This window comes from Salmo salar, chromosome ssa02 (genome assembly GCF_905237065.1).
Source record: "Salmo salar chromosome ssa02, Ssal_v3.1, whole genome shotgun sequence".
In the NCBI taxonomy this organism is placed as follows: domain Eukaryota; kingdom Metazoa; phylum Chordata; class Actinopteri; order Salmoniformes; family Salmonidae; genus Salmo; species Salmo salar.
The window spans coordinates 23632149-23653838 of NC_059443.1; the positions used below are offsets into that span (position 1 = coordinate 23632149).

Here is a 21690-nt window from a genome sequence, read left to right on the forward strand (position 1 = left end):
AAGTAAAAGTGAAAGTCACCCAGTAAAATACTACTTGAGTAAAAGTCTAAAAGTATTTGGTTTTAAATATACCTAAGTATCGATAGTAAATGTAGTTGCTAAAATATACTTAATTATCAAAAGTAAAAGTATGAATAAGTTTACATTTCTTATATTAAGCAAACCAGATGGCACAATTTTCTTTTTTTCTTTTATTTACGGATAGCCAGGGTCACACTCCAACACTCAGACATCATTTAAAAAAGCATTTGTGTTTAGTGAGTCTGTCCGGTCAGAGGCAGTAGGGATGACCAGAGATGTTCTCTTGATAAGTGTGTGAAATTGGACAATTTTCGGTCCTGCTAAGCATTCAAAATGTAACGAGTACTTTTGAGTGTCGGGGAAAATGTATGGTGTAAAAAGTCAATTTTCTTTAGGAATGTAAAAGTAAAAGTTGTCAAATATAAATAGTAAAATACAGATACCACAAAAAAATACTTAAGTAATACTTTAACTTCAGTACTTTACACCACTGCTTAATGGATGAAAGGGACATGGAGCCATATTTTGGTGTTCACACCCATCCGAATCAAATCAGTTTATTTGTCACGTGCACCAAATACAACAGGTGCACCAAATACAACAACCTTACAGTGAAATACTTACTTACAGGCTCTAACCAACAGTGCAATTTCTAAGTAAAAAAAGGTATTCGGTGAACAATAGATGAGTGAAGAAATAAAAACAACAGTAAAAAAGACAGTGAAGAATAACAGTAGCGAGGCTACATACAGGCACCGGTTAGTTGGGCTGATTTGAGGTAGTATGTACATGTAGGTATGATTAAAGTGACTATGCATATATGATAAACAGAGAGTAGCAGTAGCATAAGAGGGGTTGGCGGGTGGTGGGTGGGTGGACACAAATCAGATAGTCCGGGTAGCCAATGTGTGGGGGCACCGGTTAGTCAGGCTGATTGAGGTAGTATGTACATGAATGTATAGTTAAAGTGACTATGCATATATGATAAACCGAGAGTAGCAGCAGCATAAAAGTGGGGTTGGGGAGGGGCACAATATGCAAATAGTCCGGGTAGCCATTTGATTACCTGTTCAGGAGTCTTATGGCTTGGGGGTAAAAACTGTTGAAGTCTTTTGGTCCTAGACTTGACACTCCGGTACCGCTTGCCATGCGGTAGTAGAGAGAACAGTCTGTCTATGACTGGGGTGGCTGGGGTCTTTGACAATTTTTAGGGCCTTCCTCTGACACCGCCTGGTGTAGAGGTCCTGGATGGCAGGCAGCTTAGCCCCAGTGATGTACTGGGCCGTACGCACTACCCTCTGTAGTACCTTGCGGTCGGAGGCCGAGCAGTTGCAGTACCAGGCAGTGATGCAACCAATCAGGATGCTCTCGATGTTGAAGCTGTAGAACATTTTGATGATCTGAGGACCCATGATGAATCTTTTTAGTTTCCTGAGGGGAAATAATTTATATATATATATATATATATATATATATAATCAAATCTATTTAGTCTCAAATAAATAATGAAACATGTTCAATTTGGTTTAAAACAGGCAAAAACAAAGTGTTGGAGAAGAAAGTAAAAGTGCAATATTTGCCATGTAAAAAAGCTAACGTTTAAGTTCCTTACTCAGAACATGAGAACATATGAAAGCTGGTGGTTCCTTTTAACATGAGTCTTCAATATTCCCAGGTAAGAAGTTTGAGGTTGTAGTTATTATAGGACTATTTCTCTCTATACTATTTGTATTTCATATACCTTTGACTATTGGATGTTCTTATAGGCACTATAGTATTGCCAGCCTAATCTCGGGAGTTGATAGGCTTGAAGTCATAAACAGCACAATGCTTGAAGCACAGCGAAGAGCTGCTGGCAGATGCGGGAAAGTGCTGTTTGAATGACTGCTCACGAGCCTGCTCCTGCCTACCACTACTCAGTCAGACTGCTCTATCAAATATCAAATCATAGACTTAATTATAATATAATAACACACAGAAATACGAGCCTTAGGTCATTAACTTCTATGGGCTACGTGGGACGCTAGCGAGTGAACACAGCCAGTGAAATATCAGGGCGGCAAATTCAAAACAACAAAATCTCATAATTCAAATTTATCAAACGTACAACTATTTTACACCATTTTAAAGATACACTTGTCCTTAATCCAACCACATTGTCCGATTTCAAAAAGGCTTTACGGCGAAAGCATAAAGTTAGATTATGTTAGGACAGAGCGTCAACAAGAAAAACCACACAGCCATTTTCTAAGCAGGAGAGGGGTCACAAAAAACAGAAATACAGCTAAAATTAAGCACTAACCTTTGACGTTCTTCATCAGATGACACTCCTAGGACTCAATGTTACACAATACATGTATGTTTTGTTCGAAAAAGTTCATATTTATATTTAAAAAAAAACATTTTACATTAGTGCGTGATGTTCAGAAAATATTTTGCCTCAAACTTCCGGTGAATTAGCACAACAATTTACAAAAATACTCATTATAAACATTGATAAAATATTAAACTGTTATTCAAAGAATTATAGATAAACATCTCCTTAATGCAACCGCTGTGACAGATTTCAAAAAAGCTTCACGGGGAAAGCACACTTTGCAATAATCTGAGTACGGCACTCAGAAAAATACATCAGGCAATACAGATACCCGCCATTTCGGAGTCATCTAAAATCATAAATAGCATTATAAATATTCACTTACCTTTGATCTTCATCAGAAGGCACTTCCAGGAATCCCAGATCCACAATAAATGTTGTTTTGTTCGATGAAGTCCATAATTTATGTCCAAATACCTCCTTGTTTGCGCGTTCAGTAAGCTACTCCAAATGTAGGAAGCGCGCCGAAAATTTCACCACGATCAATCTTTAGGCCCTTTTTAACATAAAACGTCAATAATATTCCAACCAGACGATTCCAGCGTCTTGAAAAATGTTATGGAACACATGTTATGGAACACAGCACATCACGTGAACGCGCGCCAATGAACTCATGTCATTTTCTGAGTCACCAGCTTCCCGGCATTCTTGTTCGCTCTCTGTTCACTGCAAAAGCCTGAAACAAGGTTCTTAAGACTGTTGACATCTAGTGGAAGCCTTAGGAAGTGCAAAATGAACCCTAAGTCGCTGTGTGTTAGATAGGCAATGACTTGAAAAGACTACAAGCATCAGATTTCCCACTTCCTGGTTGGATTTTTCTCAGGTTTTTGCCTGCCATATGAGTTCTGTTATACTCACAGACATCATTCAAACCGTTTTAGAAACTTCAGAGTGTTTTCTATCCAAATCGACTAATAATATGCAAATATTTGACTGGGCCCGAGTATTAGGCAGTTTACTCTGGGCACGCATTTAATCCGAAATCGAAAATACTGCCCCCTATACCTTAAGTTAATATGGTCAAATCCGAAAACTATAATTTCGAAAAACAAAACGTTTATTCTTTCAGTGAAATACGGAACCGTTCCGTATTTTATCTAACGGGTGGCATCCCTAAGTCTAAATATTGCTGTTACATTGCACAACCTTCAATGTTATGTCATAATTATGTACAATTCTGGCAAATTAATTACAGTCTTTGTTAGGAAGAAATGGTCTTCACACAGTTCGCCAGGCAGCCCAAACTGCTGCATATACCCTGACTCTGCTTGCACAGAACGCAAGAGAAGTGACACAATTTCCCTAGTTAAAAGAAATTCATGTTAGCAGGCAATATTAACTAAATATGCAGGTTTAAAAATATATACTTGTGTATTGATTTTAAGAAAGGCATTGATGTTTATGGTTAGGTACACATTGGTGCAACGATAGTGCTTTATCCGTGAATGAGATTGTTAAATCATCACCCGTTTGGCGAAGTAGGCTGTGATTCGATGATAAATTAACAGGCACCGCATCGATTATATGCAACGCAGGACAAGCTAGTTAACCACACATGGTTGATGATATTACTAGTTTAACTAGTGATTATGTTAAGATTTGATTGTTTTTTATAAGATAAGTTTAATGCTAGCTAGCAACTTACCTTGGCTCCTTGCTGCACTCGCGTAACAGGTAGCCAGCCTGCCACGCAGTCTCCTTATGGAGTGCAATGTAATAGGCCATAATCGGTGTCCAAAAATGCAGATTACCGATTGTTATGAAATCTTGAAATCGGCCTAATTAATCGGCCATTCCGATTAATCGGTTGACCTCTAGTTTGGACCATTTTAGTTTGTTGGTGATGTGAACACCAAGGAACTTGAAGCTCTCAACCTGCTCCACTACAGCCCCGTCGAAATGGGGGCGTGCTCGGTCTTCCTTTTCTTGTAGTACACAATCATCTCCTTAGTCTTGATTACATTGAGGGATAGGTTGTTATTCTGGCACCACCCGACCAGGTCTCTGACCTCCCTATAGGCTGTCTCATTGTTGTGTCGTCTGCAAACTTAATGATGGTGTTGGAGTCGTGCCTGGCCACGCCTTTCAAAGCACTTCATGCTATGGACTTGAGTGCTACGGGTCTGTTGTCATTTAGGCATGTTACCTTAGTGCTCTTGGGCACAGGGACTATGGTGGTCTGCTTGAAACATGTTGGTATTACAGACTCAATCATGTTGAAAATGTCAGTGAAGACACCTGCCAGTTGGTCAGCACATGCCCAGAGCACACGTCCTGGTAATCCGTCTGGCCCCGCAGCATTGTGTATGTTGACCTGTTTAAAGGTCTTACTCACGTCGGCTACGGAGAGCATGGTCACACAGTCGTCCGGAACAGCTGATGCTCTCATGCATGCCTCAGTGTTGCTTGCCTCGACGCAAGCATAGAAGTGATTTAGCTCGTCTGATAGGCTCGTGTCACTGGGCAGCTCGCGGCTGTGCTTCCCTTTTGTAGTATGTAATAGTTTGCAAGCCCTGCCACATAAGACGAGCATCAGAGCCGGTGTAGTACGATTCAATCTTAGCCCTGTATTGACGCTTTGCCTGTTTGATGGTTCATCGGAGGGCATAGCAGGATTTCTTATAAGATTCTGGGTTAGAGTCCCGCTCCTTGAAAGCGACAGCTCTACCCTTTAGCTCAGTGCGAATGTTGCCTGTAATCCATGGCTTCTGGTTGGGGTATGTACGTACAGTCACTGTGGGGACGACATCCTCGACGCACTTATTGATAAAGCCAGTGACTGATGTGGTGTACTCCTCAATGCCATCGGAAGAATCCCGGAACATGCTCCAGTCTGTGATAGCAAAACAGTCCTGTAGTTTAGCATCTGCTTCATCTGACCACTTTTTTTATAGACCGAGTCACTGGTGCTTCCTGCTTTAATTTTTGCTTGTAAGCAGGAATCAGGAGGATAGAGTTGTGGTCAGATTTACCAAATGGAGGGAGAGCTTTGTATGCTTCTCTGTGAGTGGAGTACAGGTGATCTAGAATTGTTTTCCCTCTGGTTGTACATTTAACATTATGATAGAAATGAAGTGGAACTGATTTAAGTTTCCCTGCATTAAAGTCACCGGCCACTAGGAGCACCGCCTCTGGGTGAGCAGGTTTCCTGTTTGCTTATTTCCTTATACAGCTCATTGAGTGCGGTTTTAGTGGCAGCATCCGTCTGTGGTGGGAAATAAACAGCCACGAAAAGTATAGCTGAAAACTCGCTTGGCAAATAGTGTGGTCTGCAATTTATCATAAGATACTCTACTTCAGGCGAGCAAAATCTAGAGACTTCCTTTGATTTCGTGCACCAGCTGTTGTTTACAAATATGCACAGGCCGCCCCCCCTCGTCTTACCGGAGTGTGCTGTTCTATCTTGCCGGTGCAGCGTATATCCCGCTAGCTGAATATCCATGTCATCATTCAGCCACGATTCCGTGAAACATAATATATTACAGTTTTTGTCCTGTTGGTAGGATATTCGTGATCGTACCTCGTCTAATTTTTTGTCCAATGATTGCACGTTGGCGAGTAATATTGACGGTAACGGCAGCTTTCCCACTCGCTTTCTGCGGATCCTTACGAGGACACCGCTCTGTGTCCTCTGTACTTGCATCTCTTCCTCTTGCCAATAACGGGGATGTTGGCCTTGTCAGGTGTTCGGAGTATGTCCTGTCTTTGTCTAATCCAAGGTGAGTGATTGCTGTCCTGATATCCAGAAGCTCTTTTTTTGCCGTAAGATACGGTGGCAGAAACATTATGTACAAAATAAGTTACAAATAAAAAACTTAATAGCATAATTGGTTGGGCGCCCGTAAAACTGCTGTCATTTCTTCCGCCGCCATTTTTCTTCCGGCGCCATCTTCACTTTTCCAGATTGTGAACTTCAGAAGAGTGTTCTTGATGAAGGTGTGATTCTGTAAAAATCACTTTGGAGGGCTGAATCCCACAGAAAGCTGAAATGCTCTTTGTTCCTCCCACCTGCAGGTGTCAGTGTAACGGCCATGCAGACACGTGTAATGAACATGACGGCACAGGCTGCCCATGTCAGAACAACACAGAGACCTCTTCCTGCCTCAGCAGCCCGCAGAGCGACAGGAAGGACTGCTACAGAACACAGGTATGGATAGGATAGTGCAGGCACTAGACACAGTTTACAAGCAGGTATACTGATACAGCCTGGGGAGTTCTGAATACGTATACCTTGATTTTCCTGGTTGTAAAGATCACATCCATATACAGGCAATAAGCACAGTACTTACATGCTCTTGTATTTCTTGTTTCTTCTCCCTATCTGGAATCCTCCACGCAGTGCGCCAAGTGCAAAGACTCCTTCAACGGCACACCGGTAAACGGGCGCCAGTGCTACCGGCAGTTCAACGTGGACAATGAGTGCTGCTTCGACCCCACCTCTCAGACAAATTGCTTCCACGACCCCACCATCCGCAATCTGCCCAAGGGACGCACCGTCTTCTTCGCTGCCCAGCCAAAGTTCACCAACGTGGACATCCGGGTCACCATCGACGTGACCTTCGGGGAGGTGGAGGTGTACGTGTCCAACTCCCACGACACCTTCATCGTAGAAGTGGACCGCCACACAGGCATCCATGCCATCAAGATCGAGGATGAGTCGGCGGCCCGAGGTGGGGCGGGCGGGGGGGATAAGGAGACGCCTCCATCACCTATGAAGGTGTATGCCAACTCCTCATCCAGCCTGGCTGGGCCCATGCTCCCCAACACCCCCCTGCAGCTCCACGCCAAGCCCCAGGGGGCGGACAGGGAGGTACGGGAGGCCAAGACGGAGGGGCTCATCTCCTACATCACGGTGTGGAAGCCCCAGACGGTACTGATTGTTCGAGGTGTCCGTGACCGCGTGGTCATCACCTTCCCCCCATGAGGTCCACTCCCTGAAGTCCAGCCGTTTCTACATCGCCCTGCGTGGGGGTAGGCACCGAGGAGAGACAGGGCGAGTCCCAGGGCCTGCTCTTCCTCCGCCAGGATCAGGCCCACATCGACCTGTTCGTCTTCTTCTCTGTTTTCTTCTCCTGCTTCTTCCTCTTCCTCTCCGTCTGCGTCCTCCTCTGGAAGATCAAGCAGTTCATGGACTTCCGCCGAGAGCAGAGGCGTCATATCCAGGAAATGACCAAGATGGCGTCCAGGCCCTTCGCCAAGCTCACTGTCTATTTGGAGCCAGAGGAGCCCCAGCTCATCTACCTGCCCTCCACAGGGGGCGGAGGGGTGGGGGGCAGTGCCGTGTCCCTAGCCCATCCACGCACAGGCAAGCTGGGGGGCATTGTAGTTGGCCAGAGGGGGCGAGCTGGAGCCATCTCCTACAAACACGAGCCAGGCTCCGGCCCCACCGTCCACCACCACCTTACCCTGGGCGGAGGCGGCAACAGTGGGCAGCACCTGCCCCTGCATTACCTCAACACCCACCACTATGTCCCCACCACCGCCAACACCACGGCCTCGCACCACCACCACCCGTCCTCCCACAGCGGCTACCAGCACTTCTGCCGCTCCGACCCCTTCTTGTCCCAGCTCATGGGCTTCTCCTACTCCACCTTCAAGGTGGGGCCCATCACCCTGGAGCCCACGGACGACGGCATGGCCGGGGTGGCCACCGTCCTCATCCAGCTGCCGGGGGGCATCCTGGCCCCTAACCGCGCCTGCCTAGGGTCCGCCCTGGTCACACTACGGCAGAATCTCCAGGAGTACTGTGGTCACGGCAATGGAGGGGGACACCCCGGGGTGGGAGGGGGGCGCAAAGGCCTGCTAGGGCATCAGCACCTCACCACCATGGCTATGTAGAGAAGAGAGGGGGAGAAAGGAAAAAGAAAGTGGGTAAGAGAGAGAGGGGTATGTGGTGGGGTGGTAGTAACATGTTAAGAGGTTAGAAGAGAGATGGGGAGTTACATGAAAAAGGCCATACAGGAGAAAGTTGTATAAGAGCCTGTTGAAGTTGATAGGATCGTACCTTTATATACACTGTTTCAATATTGATTGTCTGTTATTCTGTCATGTATCGCTATATTTCAAACGCTTCACGTGACCAAGCCAGCTATCTCTAAAATGCACTACAACTACACGTAATATCAGCTCAACCATTCAGTTGCATCCTGTCTGCGTCCGCTATCGAGGTATGAGTGCAGTCGACAACCAGAGACTTTTGCTGCACTGTCGTTTTTTGGAATGACCAATAAAAGTAGGGATGATAACTACTGGCGTTGGAACCAACATGTGCTTTATACCCCAAAAAGTGACAATCAAACATTGCCATTAAAAACAAGAGACAGAAGGCGCAGTCCGCCAGGATGTGCAACATTGAATTGACATGATAGGAAAAATTCAAAAGTGATGCTTGTTTGTCAGATGTTTTTTATATCATGGTAGTAATGATGAGTAATATTAATTGTAACTTAATATATGGCAGGCTTTTAAGCTAAGTGTCTGTTTATGAACTCAAACCCCTAAGTATATATTTGTGCATGTTCATTCACAGGACCTGTTACTTGGTTCTTTATCGGTTGCTGTTGTGTTTGTTTCTCTGCTCATCTGCCTCCGGTTCTTCTGCCTTTGAACTCCCAGGCCTACAACTAACAATCCTGTTGTGTTTGTTTCTCTGCTCATCTGCCTCCGGTTCTTGGGCCTTTGAACTCCCAGGCCTACAACTAACAATCCTGTTGTGTTTGTTTCTCTGCTCATCTGCCTCCGGTTCTTGGGCCTTTGAACTCCCAGGCCTACAACTAACAATCCTGTTGTGTTTGTTTCTCTGCTCATCTGCCTCCGGTTCTTCTGCCTTTGAACTCCCAGGCCTACAACTAACAATCCTGTTGTGTTTGTTTCTCTGCTCATCTGCCTCCGGTTCTTGGGCCTTTGAACTCCCAGGCCTACAACTAACAATCCTGTTGTGTTTGTTTCTCTGCTCATCTGCCTCCGGTTCTTCTGCCTTTGAACTCCCAGGCCTACAACTAACAATCCTGTTGTGTTTGTTTCTCTGCTCATCTGCCTCCGGTTCTTGGGCCTTTGAACTCCCAGGCCTACAACTAACAATCCTGTTGTGTTTGTTTCTCTGCTCATCTGCCTCCGGTTCTTGGGCCTTTGAACTCCCAGGCCTACAACTAACAATCCTGTTGTGTTTGTTTCTCTGCTCATCTGCCTCCGGTTCTTGGGCCTTTGAACTCCCAGGCCTACAACTAACAATCCTGTTGTGTTTGTTTCTCTGCTCATCTGCCTCCGGTTCTTGGGCCTTTGAACTCCCAGGCCTACAACTAACAATCCTGTTGTGTTTGTTTCTCTGCTCATCTGCCTCCGGTTCTTGGGCCTTTGAACTCCCAGGCCTACAACTAACAATCCTGTTGTGTATTGTTTCCTATTGTGAGGCTTATGGAGAACATATTAAGCAAAGCAACACTTTTGACACATTTCATATCTGTTTAAATTGATTTTGTTACAAATGAAGGATTTAACTTGGTTGTCATCAGACTTCTGTCCCTGTAGCCATTTTATGAGTGGATAACATAACACTATGTATTGTTTAGTTTCTAAGGATTTTATTTCAGTTCTTTGATATGAACTGTATGTTAAATTATATGGTTTTGTTTTTGGCTCTCTCGGTTGGATGATTGTATCAGCCAATGAGAGCTATGATTAGAATTTAATTAACTTTTTGGATTTGTCTTGTGACAAATGGAACAATTAGTATGTGGAACAACATTTTTTATGGAAATTAAGTCAGATTATAATGGAGACAAGGAAAGGGACAAAATATGTGCAAAGCTGCATCTTCCTACTGAAAGATAACATGAATGGGAAAAAAGTGTTATTTTCAAGGAGGGTGTGTTCCATTTTTTGTTACTGTTTTTGCATTCTCATATGAATCCCCCCAAGATAATCTGAATGGTGCTAATGGATACACTACAAAAAAACAACCATTAGGCTACAAAATGATTAGTCGTTCTCATTTACATGTATTTAATCGAATATATAACAAATGACAGCTTTCTTGTTTAGTAGCATTGCACCTAATTAAGGAAAATTGTAACGCTATCTTCAGCTACGCTTGAGTCCGGTCACAAGCATTATTAAACTGGTTACATTGTGCTTGTCTTGTATTTGTGTGTTTACATTATTCATTTGCGCTTGTTCTTTTGAAGGGAACACTGCGCTGGTGATGAGTAGGTGCCAATATTAAAAGTGCAAGATGACACCTCTTGTGCATGTTTTATTTTTTAGTGAAAGGGGGGCGATAGTTGAGATCGACTAGTTATATTCTCTTTAACTAGGCAAGTCAGTTAAGAACACATTCTTATTTGCAATGACGGCCTAGGAACAGTGCCTTGTTCAGATCGGGAATTCGGTCTATCAACATTTCGGTTACTGGCCCAACACTAGGCTACCTGCCACACCTATTCATGTCAGTCCAACACACAATTTAAATGGTGGCAGATTCCTTGGTTGAAGAACATTTTATCCTGTTACGTCATCAGTAGGGGAAGGCTATAGGCGTTTGTAAATTCGCTCTGGCTATCGGGTGCAATGATTGAATAACATGTATGTGTACATGCGAGCGGTGCCAGAACGCAGAATAACTGATGCATTTACGAACGCTCAACACCCGTTGAAAATGGCCGGTGTCAGTAATCATCGGCAAAAACATTTAATTAAATTGTTTCCAGCAGCACAGTTAGTCGCCAACGCTCTGGATAACATGAAAACCGCCTAACCAGCTCTGCTAGGTCAAGTAAAATGGTCAGAGTGCGGTGTTCTCTCATTTATGTCTGGAAGTAACTTGCAAGCTAGTTAACTTTAGCCAGTTAGCTTGGGTGTTTGACTGCCGTTGTGAGGTCAGAAGGCTCGGATCAACCCTACTCCTCCGCCACAGCGTACAGAGCGCACCCATTGGCACACCAGAGTGAATTTACGAACGCACCCTATAAATGGACAGTCCTGGCCCGCAAACCGATAGGCTATTTAATTTCAGAATGGGTTACAATTAGGTTAAGGTCAGTAGGTACCCACACTTTTCTGCGAGTATCCCTTTTAAAATCATCATCAATCAGTAGACTACATATTTCTACATGACACCCATGCCAAAGATGTGCAAACAGAGTTCTTCCGGTCACTGTGTTTGAATCGAAGAAGGTAAATTAAGTTATTTAGACTTCTGTCCGTGAACGACTTGTTTCCTAAGCAAACGTTTTGTAGCTATCTCGCGCCGTTTTAAAACAAAGACCACATTTTCTAGCTAGATTCTTGACAGCTTTAACCGTAGCTCAATTAAACGCCGTTTCAAATAGCCGCCTGTCCCTTTTTAATAGCCGGTCAACGGCACACATGTCAGCAAATATAGGCCTGTTTCAAATAAACGTCAGGTCTAAATTAGTTTAACTGGTTAAAATGAATTGTTTTACTTAGTTTAATATTTTTGATTTGGTACGTTTAAATTATTCAGTATTGACTTGTGTTTTTATCGCCAGTAAGAAACTGCTAGTTGCGAAAATAATAATCGCCGAAAATGTATTTTCAAATAATTATTTGTCAAAGATGTATTTTTTTAATTTTAAGAGGCATACTAAGACTAAAACATTAGTGTGTAAGTGATAACACTAGTTCAGGGAATTAAGAAATTGATTAAAATTCTGCAATTTAACAACTATGCAAAGCTGTGTGCATTAAGAAAATACTCTGAACATGCCACATTTTCAAAGATTTGACTGAGTTAAGGAAATCAGTCATTTTAAATAAATTCATTGGGCCCTAATCTATGAATTTAACATGACTGGGAATAACATAACAAGAACAAGAAAAATAAAAAGTTAGGGGCGTGGATCAGAAAAACAGTCTGTATTTGGTGTGACCACCTTTTGCCTCATGCAGTGTGACACATCTTCATATAGAGTTGATCAGGCTGTTGATTGTGGCCTGTGGAATGTTGTCCCACTCCACTTCAATGTCTGCGAAGTTGCTGGATCTTGGCGGGAACTGGAACACCCTGTTGTGCACAACGATCCAGAGCATTCCAAACATGCTCAATTGGTGACATATCTAGTGTGTATGCAGGCCATGGAAGAACTGGGACATTTTCAGCTTCTAGGAATTGTGTACCGATCCTTACGTCGTGGGGCTGTGCGGAAACATGAGGTGGAGGAGGAATGGCACGACAATGGGCCTCAGGATTTCGTCACGGTATCGCTGTGCATTCAAATTGCCATCGATAAAATGCAATTCTGTTCGTTGTCCGTAGTTTATGCCTGTCCAAACCATAACCCCACCGATCGCCCACATGCCATACACACTGTCTGCCATCTACCCGGTACAGTTGAAACTGGAATTCATCCGTGAAGAGCACACTTCTCCAGCGTGCCAGTAGCCATCGAAGGTGAGCATTTGCCCACTGAAGTCGGTTACGATGCCCAACTGCAGTCAGGTCAAGACCTTGGTGAGGACAACAAGCAAGCAGATACAATTCCCTGAGACAGTTTCTGACAGTTTGTGCAGAATTTCTTTGGTTGCTCAAACCCATAGTTTCATCAGCTGGCCGGTAGCTTGTCTCAGACAATCCCGCAGCTGGATGTGGATGTCCTGGGCTGGTGTGGTTACACATGGTCTGCGGTTGTGAGACCGGTTGGAAGTTTGAGGCAGATTAAATGAACATTCCTGCAGTCAGCAATTGCAGGCTGCCTCAACTTGAGACACCTGTGGCATTGTTGTATGACACACCTTTTAGTGGCCTTTTATTGTCCCCAGCTCAAGGTGCAACTGTGTAATGATGTGTATAGTCCGTGTGGCTCAGTTGGTTGAGCAGGGTGCTTTCAACACCAGGGTTGTGGGCTCAATTCACACGGGGGCCCAGTACGGAGAAATAAACTATGGGATAAGAGTGTCTGCTAAATGACTAAAATGTAAATGTATTCATGCTGTTTAATCAGCTTCCTGATGTGCTACACCTGTCAGGTGGATAGGTTATCTTGGCAAAGGAGAAATGCTCACTAACAGGGATGTAAACAAATTTGTGCAACCTTTTTTTGAGAATTCTTTTGGTAAATATGGAAAATTTGATCTATTATTTTAGCTCATGAAACATAGGACCAACACTTTTGCGTTTATATTTTTGTTCAGTGTAGATGCCTTGCTCAAATAGAAGCCTGTCTCTAATAATGGCCTATTATGTAGTGATTTAATAAAATAAATGCCTGGGACATTCATTTAAGACAACTAGCCTTGTTAGTTGAATGATTCAACTTTTTGCTAATAATCCATAATTGTGTGTAATCATCATTGCCTTAGCAGCCTAAGTCTGCAGTGTTGGGTGTATAGGCTGTAATGGTCCTGGGATACACTGTATCAAAGTGCCATGAAAATAAAGTGATTTTCGTAGCAGGTAAGGAGAGCATTTACCTAACCTAAACCAGTCTCCTAACCTGCTACGAAAAAGTCACTAAAATATTTAAGTGCCTTGAGAAGAGTTTCCCTTATGGTCCCTGACCTAGTCTAGCTCGTCTTGGTAAGGCTGATGCTCACTGACACTCTGCTTCTCTTTTCACTCAGAATGCCAGTAAGGAGGATATTAGAGGCACTTTAGTCAACAAGATGAAGATCAAACAACGTGCAAAAACAAAACCACTGCACAAAAAACCAAGGGGACTAAACACCATGGAAACCTGGGTATAACATAAACACAACATGACCCACAGTCAGGTGATGACTCCACCGGCAGAGATTAATCAGATTGTACCCAAGCCCTCTCAAAGAGCACCAGTTCAACTCATCATTCATATTCTAGTCCACTCCACAAGGATCCTGTGGTAGTGCTAACCAGGTTGGCTGAGGTAAGTAGGATTAGTGTTTTCTAAGGTCCCCCTGCTCAAGAAAGCACATATACATGCCCGTCTGAAGTTTGCCAATGAACATCTGAATGATTAAGAGGACAACTGGGTGAAAGTGTTGTGGTCAGATGAGACCAAAATGGAGCTCTTTGGCATCAACTCAACTCGCCGTGTTTGGAGGAGGAGGAATGCTGCCTATGACCCCAAGAACACCATCCCCACCGTCAAACATGGAGGTGGAAACATTATGCTTTGGGGGTGTTTTTCTGCTAAGGGGACAGGACAACTTCACCGCATCAAAGGGACGATGTATCGTCAAATCGTGGGTGAGAACCTCCTTCCCTCAGCCAGGGCATTGAAAATGGGTCGTGGATGGGTATTCCAGCATGACAATGACCCAAAACACACGGCCAAGGCAACAAAGGAGTGGCTCAAGAAGAAGCACATTAAGGTCCTGGAGTGGCCTAGCCAGTCTCTAGACCTTAATCCCATAGAAATCTGTGGAGGGAGCTGAAGGTTCGAGTTGCCAAACGTCAGCCTCGAAACCTTAATGACTTGGAGAAGATCTGCAAAGAGGAGTGGGACAAAATCCCTTCATGAGATGTGTGCAAACCTGGTGGCCAACTACAAGAAACGTCTGACCTCTGTGATTGCCAACAAAGGTTTTGCCACCAAGTACTACTAAGTCATGTTTTGCAGAGGGGTCAAATACTTATTTCCCTCATTAAAATGCAAATCATTTTATAACATTTTTGACATGCATTTTTCTGGATTTTTTTGTTGTTATTCTGTCTCTCACTGTTCAAATAAACATACCATTCAAATTATAGACTGATAATTTCTTTGTCAGTGGGAAAATGTACAAAATCAGCAGGGGATCAAATACTTTTTTCCCTCACTGTACAGGGCGAGTCTGAAGCTTCACCTGCGCACACACTCAGGGGAGAGACCTTTCAAATGTACTGTGTGTGACAAGCAATTTGCCCGACTCGACCACCTGAAGAACCATCATCTCACTCACACAGGTGAGAAACCATAGAGGCCATTTGAATGTTCTGAATGCCACAGCCGGTTTATCTGTTCAGGTTCTCTGACCCTGCACATGAGGACCCACACTCACCGTGATGTAAAGCCATACTCCCGCCAAGAGTGTGGGAAGAGCTTTTATGAATAGAGTCATGTGAACGGCCACATGAAAATCCACAATGGGAAACGTTATTCCTGTCCCCTCTGCTTTATCAGCTTTGCTCGCAAGTCCAACCTCTCCAAATACCTGCTTAGATGTCATAAACCTAAATGATAATGATGTATGTTTTTAACATAACACATTTTATGAAGCTGTTACTCTTATGAATGAATAGGAGTGGAGTCCGATCTCTTGTCTGATGTGTGACCACAAATGCTAACGAAATGTTGCTCCCCTGTTTATGATAACGCCACAATGTTTTAGCAGTCCTCCAGTTGGGTCACAATGAGCTCCATGTATTGGGACAGTGACATGTTTTGGCTCTGTACTCCAGCACTTTGGATTTGAAGCGATACAATGACTGAGGTTATAGTGCAGACTGTCAGCTTTAATTTGGGGGTATTTTCATCCATAGCGGGTGAACCGTTTATAAAGAAGAACACTTTGTACATATTCCTCGCCCGTTTTAAGGGAAACGTTAAATTATTTGGTCCCATATTCCTAGCACGCAATGCTTACATCAAGCTTGTGACTGGATGCATTTGCTGTTTGTTTGGGTGTGTTTCAGAGTATTTTGTGCCCAATAGAAATTAATGGTAAATCATGTATTGTCACTTTTTTTATTATAAATAAGAATAGAATGTTTTCTTCTATATTAGTGGCTACCATGATTACGGATTATCCTGAATGAATCGTGATTAATGAGTGAGAAAGTTAGAGGCATAAATATCATACCCTCTGACAAAATCTTAACCTCCCATGTTATTGTAATGGTAAGAGGTTAGCATGGGGTATAATATTTGTGTGTCTGTACTCTTAACTTTCTCACTCGATATTCACAATGTATTCAGGACTATCAGTTATCATGGTAGCATCCAACAAGTTTGTTACTCTACTATCTTGATGTAATCATTTGGTCCCTAGGAATATGGGACCAAATACTAAACCTTTGACTACTTCACTACACAAGTGAATTTGTCCCAATACTTTTGGTCCCCTAAAATTGAGGGACTATGTTCAAAAAGTGGTGTAATTTCTAAACAGTTCATATGAATAAAAATACTCAAATTAAAGCTGACAATCTGCACTTTAACCTCATAGTCATTGTATCATTTCAAATCCAAAGTGCTGGAGGTACAGAGCCAAAGGACCAAAACAAGAATTCACTGTCCCAATACTTTTGGAGCTCAGTGTATATTACGTTGTTACTTTTGTTCTATGGGTATTTGTTTTTAACCAGTAAAATGTAATCCACAAAAGTAATTATCACGAGGGCCATGAACAATAACTAGTAATGCTGTATACTCAAAGAAGGAGTTTTATCTAACTTTTCTGGTTAAAAAAAAAAGTGAAATTGTTGAGGTGGTAACTTTTTGAGGACACAAGCTCAAGTACACAGTACAAATATGATGCATAGTTTCATTGTATTTCCTATTCAACAAAATTGTATGAATAAGACTTGAAATGACTTGCTTTCTGAATATAGCATAAATAAATTATAAAATGACACTAAGATTTCATGTTCCTTATAACTTTAAATGACATATTTGTATGTTTACTGTCAATGTTTGCCCCCATTGCTGTGAACGTCTCACAGAGCTCTAGATTGGCTTCATGATCTCGTTAGGAACTCTCCTTTCATTTCATATTAATATTTTTTGTTTAAAATCTATGAATTGTTTTAGATTGATTTATAGCCAATAATCTCTGAATGTGCAACTGTGATGAAACCACTCCTGCTGCGCTATGATACAAGGATTTCAGGCATGGGCTTTGTCAGTGGCTGTGATGTTGGGTTCAGCCAGGAGCTGGCCAGTTGGAAGAGCGATTGAAATGATAGAAGGGACATCCCAGCTTCAAGTGGTCTAAGATTTCACATCCTACGTTAGAGGGTCTGAACCTGTACCAGAACCACACAGGTCTCCCGAACGGGACCTTAAGTCTAAGAGGTTTTAAACACTAGTTGTTTTTGTGTTTTTTTTATTTGCTCTTTAAACAAACAAATAAAATATACTGATGTACAGAAGATGGTATCATGACTGATTGTCCTGGTGATCCGTAGGTGATAATACATTCTGAAAGAGCTTCAGTTTTTTTGCTTTGTGTTTTTAGTGTATTCCTTGATTTGGAAAAATAATTTATGTAAAGGTCACGCCCCTAGTATTGTTATAAACATATTTTTTATCTAAGTTAATTAGTTAGAGACCACATGATTTGCTTCAGTCCATAAGCCGTCATTGGCCATTTTCTTTGTTGTTTCAACCTTTTAGTTAACTAGGCACGTCAGTTAAGAACAAGTTTTTATTTACATTGATGGTCTAATCCGGACGACGCTGGCCAATTGTGCACCGCCCTATGGGATTCCTGCTCACGGCTGGTTGTGATACAGCCCGGGATCGAACCAGGGTCTGTAGTGATGCCTCTAGCACTGACATGCTGTGCCATTCGGGAACCCTGCACTGGTTGTGATTTATTGCATTACCAAACATTTGAACATGGTTGACAAGCATATAGTATTATTTCTCTCTCTCTCTCTCTGTATGTCTGTGTTTGTGTGTGTATATACAGTGCATTCAGGAAAGTATTCAGACTCCTTCACTTTTTCCACATTGTTATGTTACAGCCTTATTCTAAAATGGATGAAATACTTTTTCCTCAATTTAAACACAATACCCCTTAACGACAAAGCAAAAACAGGTTTTTAGAGTTGAAAAAAATGAAATTACATTTACGTAAGTATTCAGACCCTTTACTCAGTACTTTGTTGAAGCACCTTTGGCAGCGATTACAGCCTTGAGTCTTCTTGGGTATGACGCTACAAGCTTGGTACACCTGTATTGGGGGAGTTTCTCCCATTCTTCTCTGCAGATCCACTCAAGCTGTGTCAAGGTAGGTTGCGGGGCATCATTGCACAGCTATTTTTAGGTCTCCAGAGACGTTCGATCGGGTTCAAGTCCAGGCTTCTGCTGGGCCACTCAAGGACATTCAGAGACTTAGGGTTGCTGCAGATATTTTTTTTGTACCCTTCCCCAGATCTGTGCCTTGACCAAATCCTGTCTTGGAGCTCTACTGACAATTCCTTCAACATCATGGCTTGGTTTTTGCTCTGACATGCACTGTCAACTGTGGGACCTTATATAAATTAAATCAAATTTTATTGGTCACATACACATGGTATGTGACCAGTAAAGTGTAGCGAAATGCTTGTGCTTCTAGTTCCGACAGTGCAGAAATATTTAACAAGTGATCTAACAATTCCACAACAACTACCTAATACACACACATCCAAGTAAAGGGAATAAGAATATGTATATATAAATATATGGATGGGCCATGACCGACCGGCATAGACGAGATGCAATAGATGGTATAAAATACAGTATATACATCTGGGATGAGTAGTGGAAGATATGTAAACATCATTATTAAAGTGGTATTAATGAAGTGACTAGAGATCCATTTGTTCGAGTGGCCAATGATTTCAAGTCTGTATGTAGGCAGCAGCCTCTATGTGTTAGTGATGGCTGTTTAACAGTCTGATGGCCTTGAGATATAAGCTATTTTTCAGTCTTTCAGTCCCAATTTTGATGCACCTGTACTGACCTTTCCAAATCATGTCCAATCAGTTGAATTTGCCACAGGTGAACTCCAATTAAGTTGTAGAAACATCTCAAGGATGATCAATGGAAACAGGATGCACCTGAGCTCAATTTTGAGTCTCATAGCAAAGGGTCTGAATACTAATGTAAATGTGATATTTCAGTTTTTTATTTGTAATACATTTACAAAAATGTCTAAAAATCTGTTTTCGCTTTGTCATTATGGGGTATTGTGTGTAGATTGATGAGGGGGAAAAAACGACTCAATACATTTTAGAATTGGACTGTAACATAACAAAATGTGGAAACGGGCCTGAATAGTTTACAAATGCATTGTATATATTGTGTTTTTTTTTTATTTAACTTGGCAAGTCAGTTAAGAACAAATTATTATTTACAATGACGGCCTACACGAGCCAAACCAAGACCACGCTGTGCCAATTGTGCGCCACCCTATGGAACTCCCAATCACGGCCGGTTGTGATACAGCCTGGATTCAAACCAGGATGTCTGTAGTGACACATCTAGCACTGAGATGCAGTGCCTTAGACCGCTGCGCCACTCAGGAGCAGTATTCAATATAGTGCAGACATAGGTCTACGGTGCAGACTAGTAGCTAGTCTGCACCGTAGCCATACAAACGCTTCAGGCCATACAAACGCTTCACACCGCGTGGCCGCTGCCACTCTAACCTGGTGGTCCCAGCGCGCACGACCCACGTGGAGTTCCAGGTCTCTGGAACTGCCGGTCTGCGGCCAACAAGGCAGAGTTCATCTCAGCCTATGCTACCCTCCAGTCCCTCGACTTCTTGGCGCTGACGGAAACATGGATTACCACAGATAACACTGCTACTCCTACTGCTCTCTCCTCGTCTGCCCACGTGTTCTCGCATACCCCGAAAGCATCTGGCCAGCGGGGTGGTGGCACTGGAATCCTCATCTCTCCCAAGTGGACATTCTCTCTTTCTCCCCTGACCCATCTGTCTATCGCCTCCTTTGAATTCCATGCTGTCACAGTTACCAGCCCTTTCAAGCTTAACATCCTTATCATTTATCGCCCTCCAGGTTCCCTTGGAGAGTTCATCAATGAGCTTGACGCCTTGATAAGTTCCTTTCCTGAGGATGGCTCACCTCTCACAGTTCTGGGTGACTTTAACCTCCCCACGTCTACCTTTGACTCATTCCTCTCTGCCTCCTTCTTTCCACTCCTCTCCTCTTTTGACCTCACCCTCTCACCTTCCCCCCCACTCACAAGGCAGGCAATACACTTGACCTCATCTTTACTAGATGCTGTTCTTCCACTAATCTCATTGCAACTCCCCTCCAAGTCTCCGACCACTACCTTGTATCCTTTTCCCTCTCGCTCTCATCCAACACTACTCACTCTGCCCCTACTCGGATGGTATTGCGCCGTCCCAACCTTCGCTCTCTCTCTCCCGCTACTCTCTCCTCTTCCATCCTATCATCTCTTCCCTCTGCTCAAACCTTCTCCAACCTATCTCCTGATTCTGCCTCCTCAACCCTCCTCTCCTCCCTTTCTGCATCCTTTGACTCTCTATGCCCCTATCCTCCAGGCCGGCTCGGTCCTCCCCTCCTGCTCCGTGGCTCGACGACTCATTGCGAGCTCACAGAACAGGGCTCCGGGCAGCCGAGCGGAAATGGAGGAAAACTCGCCTCCCTGCGGACCTGGCATCCTTTCACTCCCTCCTCTCTACATTTTCCTCTTCTGTCTCTGCTGCTAAAGCCACTTTCTACCACTCTAAATTCCAAGCAGCTGCCTCTAACCCTAGGAAGCTCTTTGCCACCTTCTCCTCCCTCCTGAATCCTCCCCCCCCCTCCTCCCTCTCTGCGGATGACTTCGTCAACCATTTTGAAAAGAAGGTCGACGACATCCGATCCTCGTTTGCTAAATCAAACGACACCGCTGGTCCTGCTCACACTGCCCTACCCTGTGCTTTGACCTCTTTCTCCCCTCTCTCTCCAGATGAAATCTCGCATCTTGTGACGGCCGGCCGCCCAACAACCTGCCCGCTTGACCCTATCCCCTCCTCTCTTCTCCAGACCATTTCCGGAGACCTTCTCCCTTACCTCACCTCGCTCATCAACTCATCCTTCACCGCTGGCTACGTCCCTTCCGTCTTCAAGAGAGCGAGAGTTGCATCCCTTCTGAAAAAACCTACACTCGATCCCTCTGATGTCAACAACTACAGACCAGTATCCCTTCTTTCTTTTCTCTCCAAAACTCTTGAACGTGCCGTCCTTGGCCAGCTCTCCTGCTATCTCTCTCAGAATGACCTTCTTGATCCAAATCAGTCAGGTTTCAAGACTGGTCATTCAACTGAGACTGCTCTTCTCTGTGTCACGGAGGCTCTCCGCACTGCTAAAGCTAACTCTCTCTCCTCTGCTCTCATCCTTCTAGACCTATCTGCTGCCTTTGATACTGTGAACCATCAGATCCTCCTCTCCACCCTCTCCGAGTTGGGCATCTCCGGCGCGGCCCACGCTTGGATTGCGTCCTACCTGACAGGTCGCTCCTACCAGGTGGCGTGGCGAGAATCTGTCTCCGCACCATGCGCTCTCACCACTGGTGTCCCCCAAGGCTCTTTTCTAGGCCCTCTCCTATTCTCGCTATACACCAAGTCACTTGGCTCTG

General features: G+C 43.7%; 1 protein-coding gene across 1 annotated transcript in view; it reads left to right on the plus strand.

Moving 5' to 3' along the window:
• LOC106574911 (multiple epidermal growth factor-like domains protein 8) overlaps positions 1-10528 on the plus strand; it is a 37495-nt gene extending 26967 nt beyond the window's left edge. Inside the window, 4 exon segments of the mRNA XM_045712924.1 lie at positions 6413-6545; positions 6738-7313; positions 7315-7362; positions 7364-10528. Coding sequence (XP_045568880.1) covers positions 6413-6545; positions 6738-7313; positions 7315-7362; positions 7364-8236 — 1630 coding nt within the window. The 3' untranslated portion in view covers positions 8237-10528.
• Positions 10529-21690: the final 11162 nt, after the last annotated feature.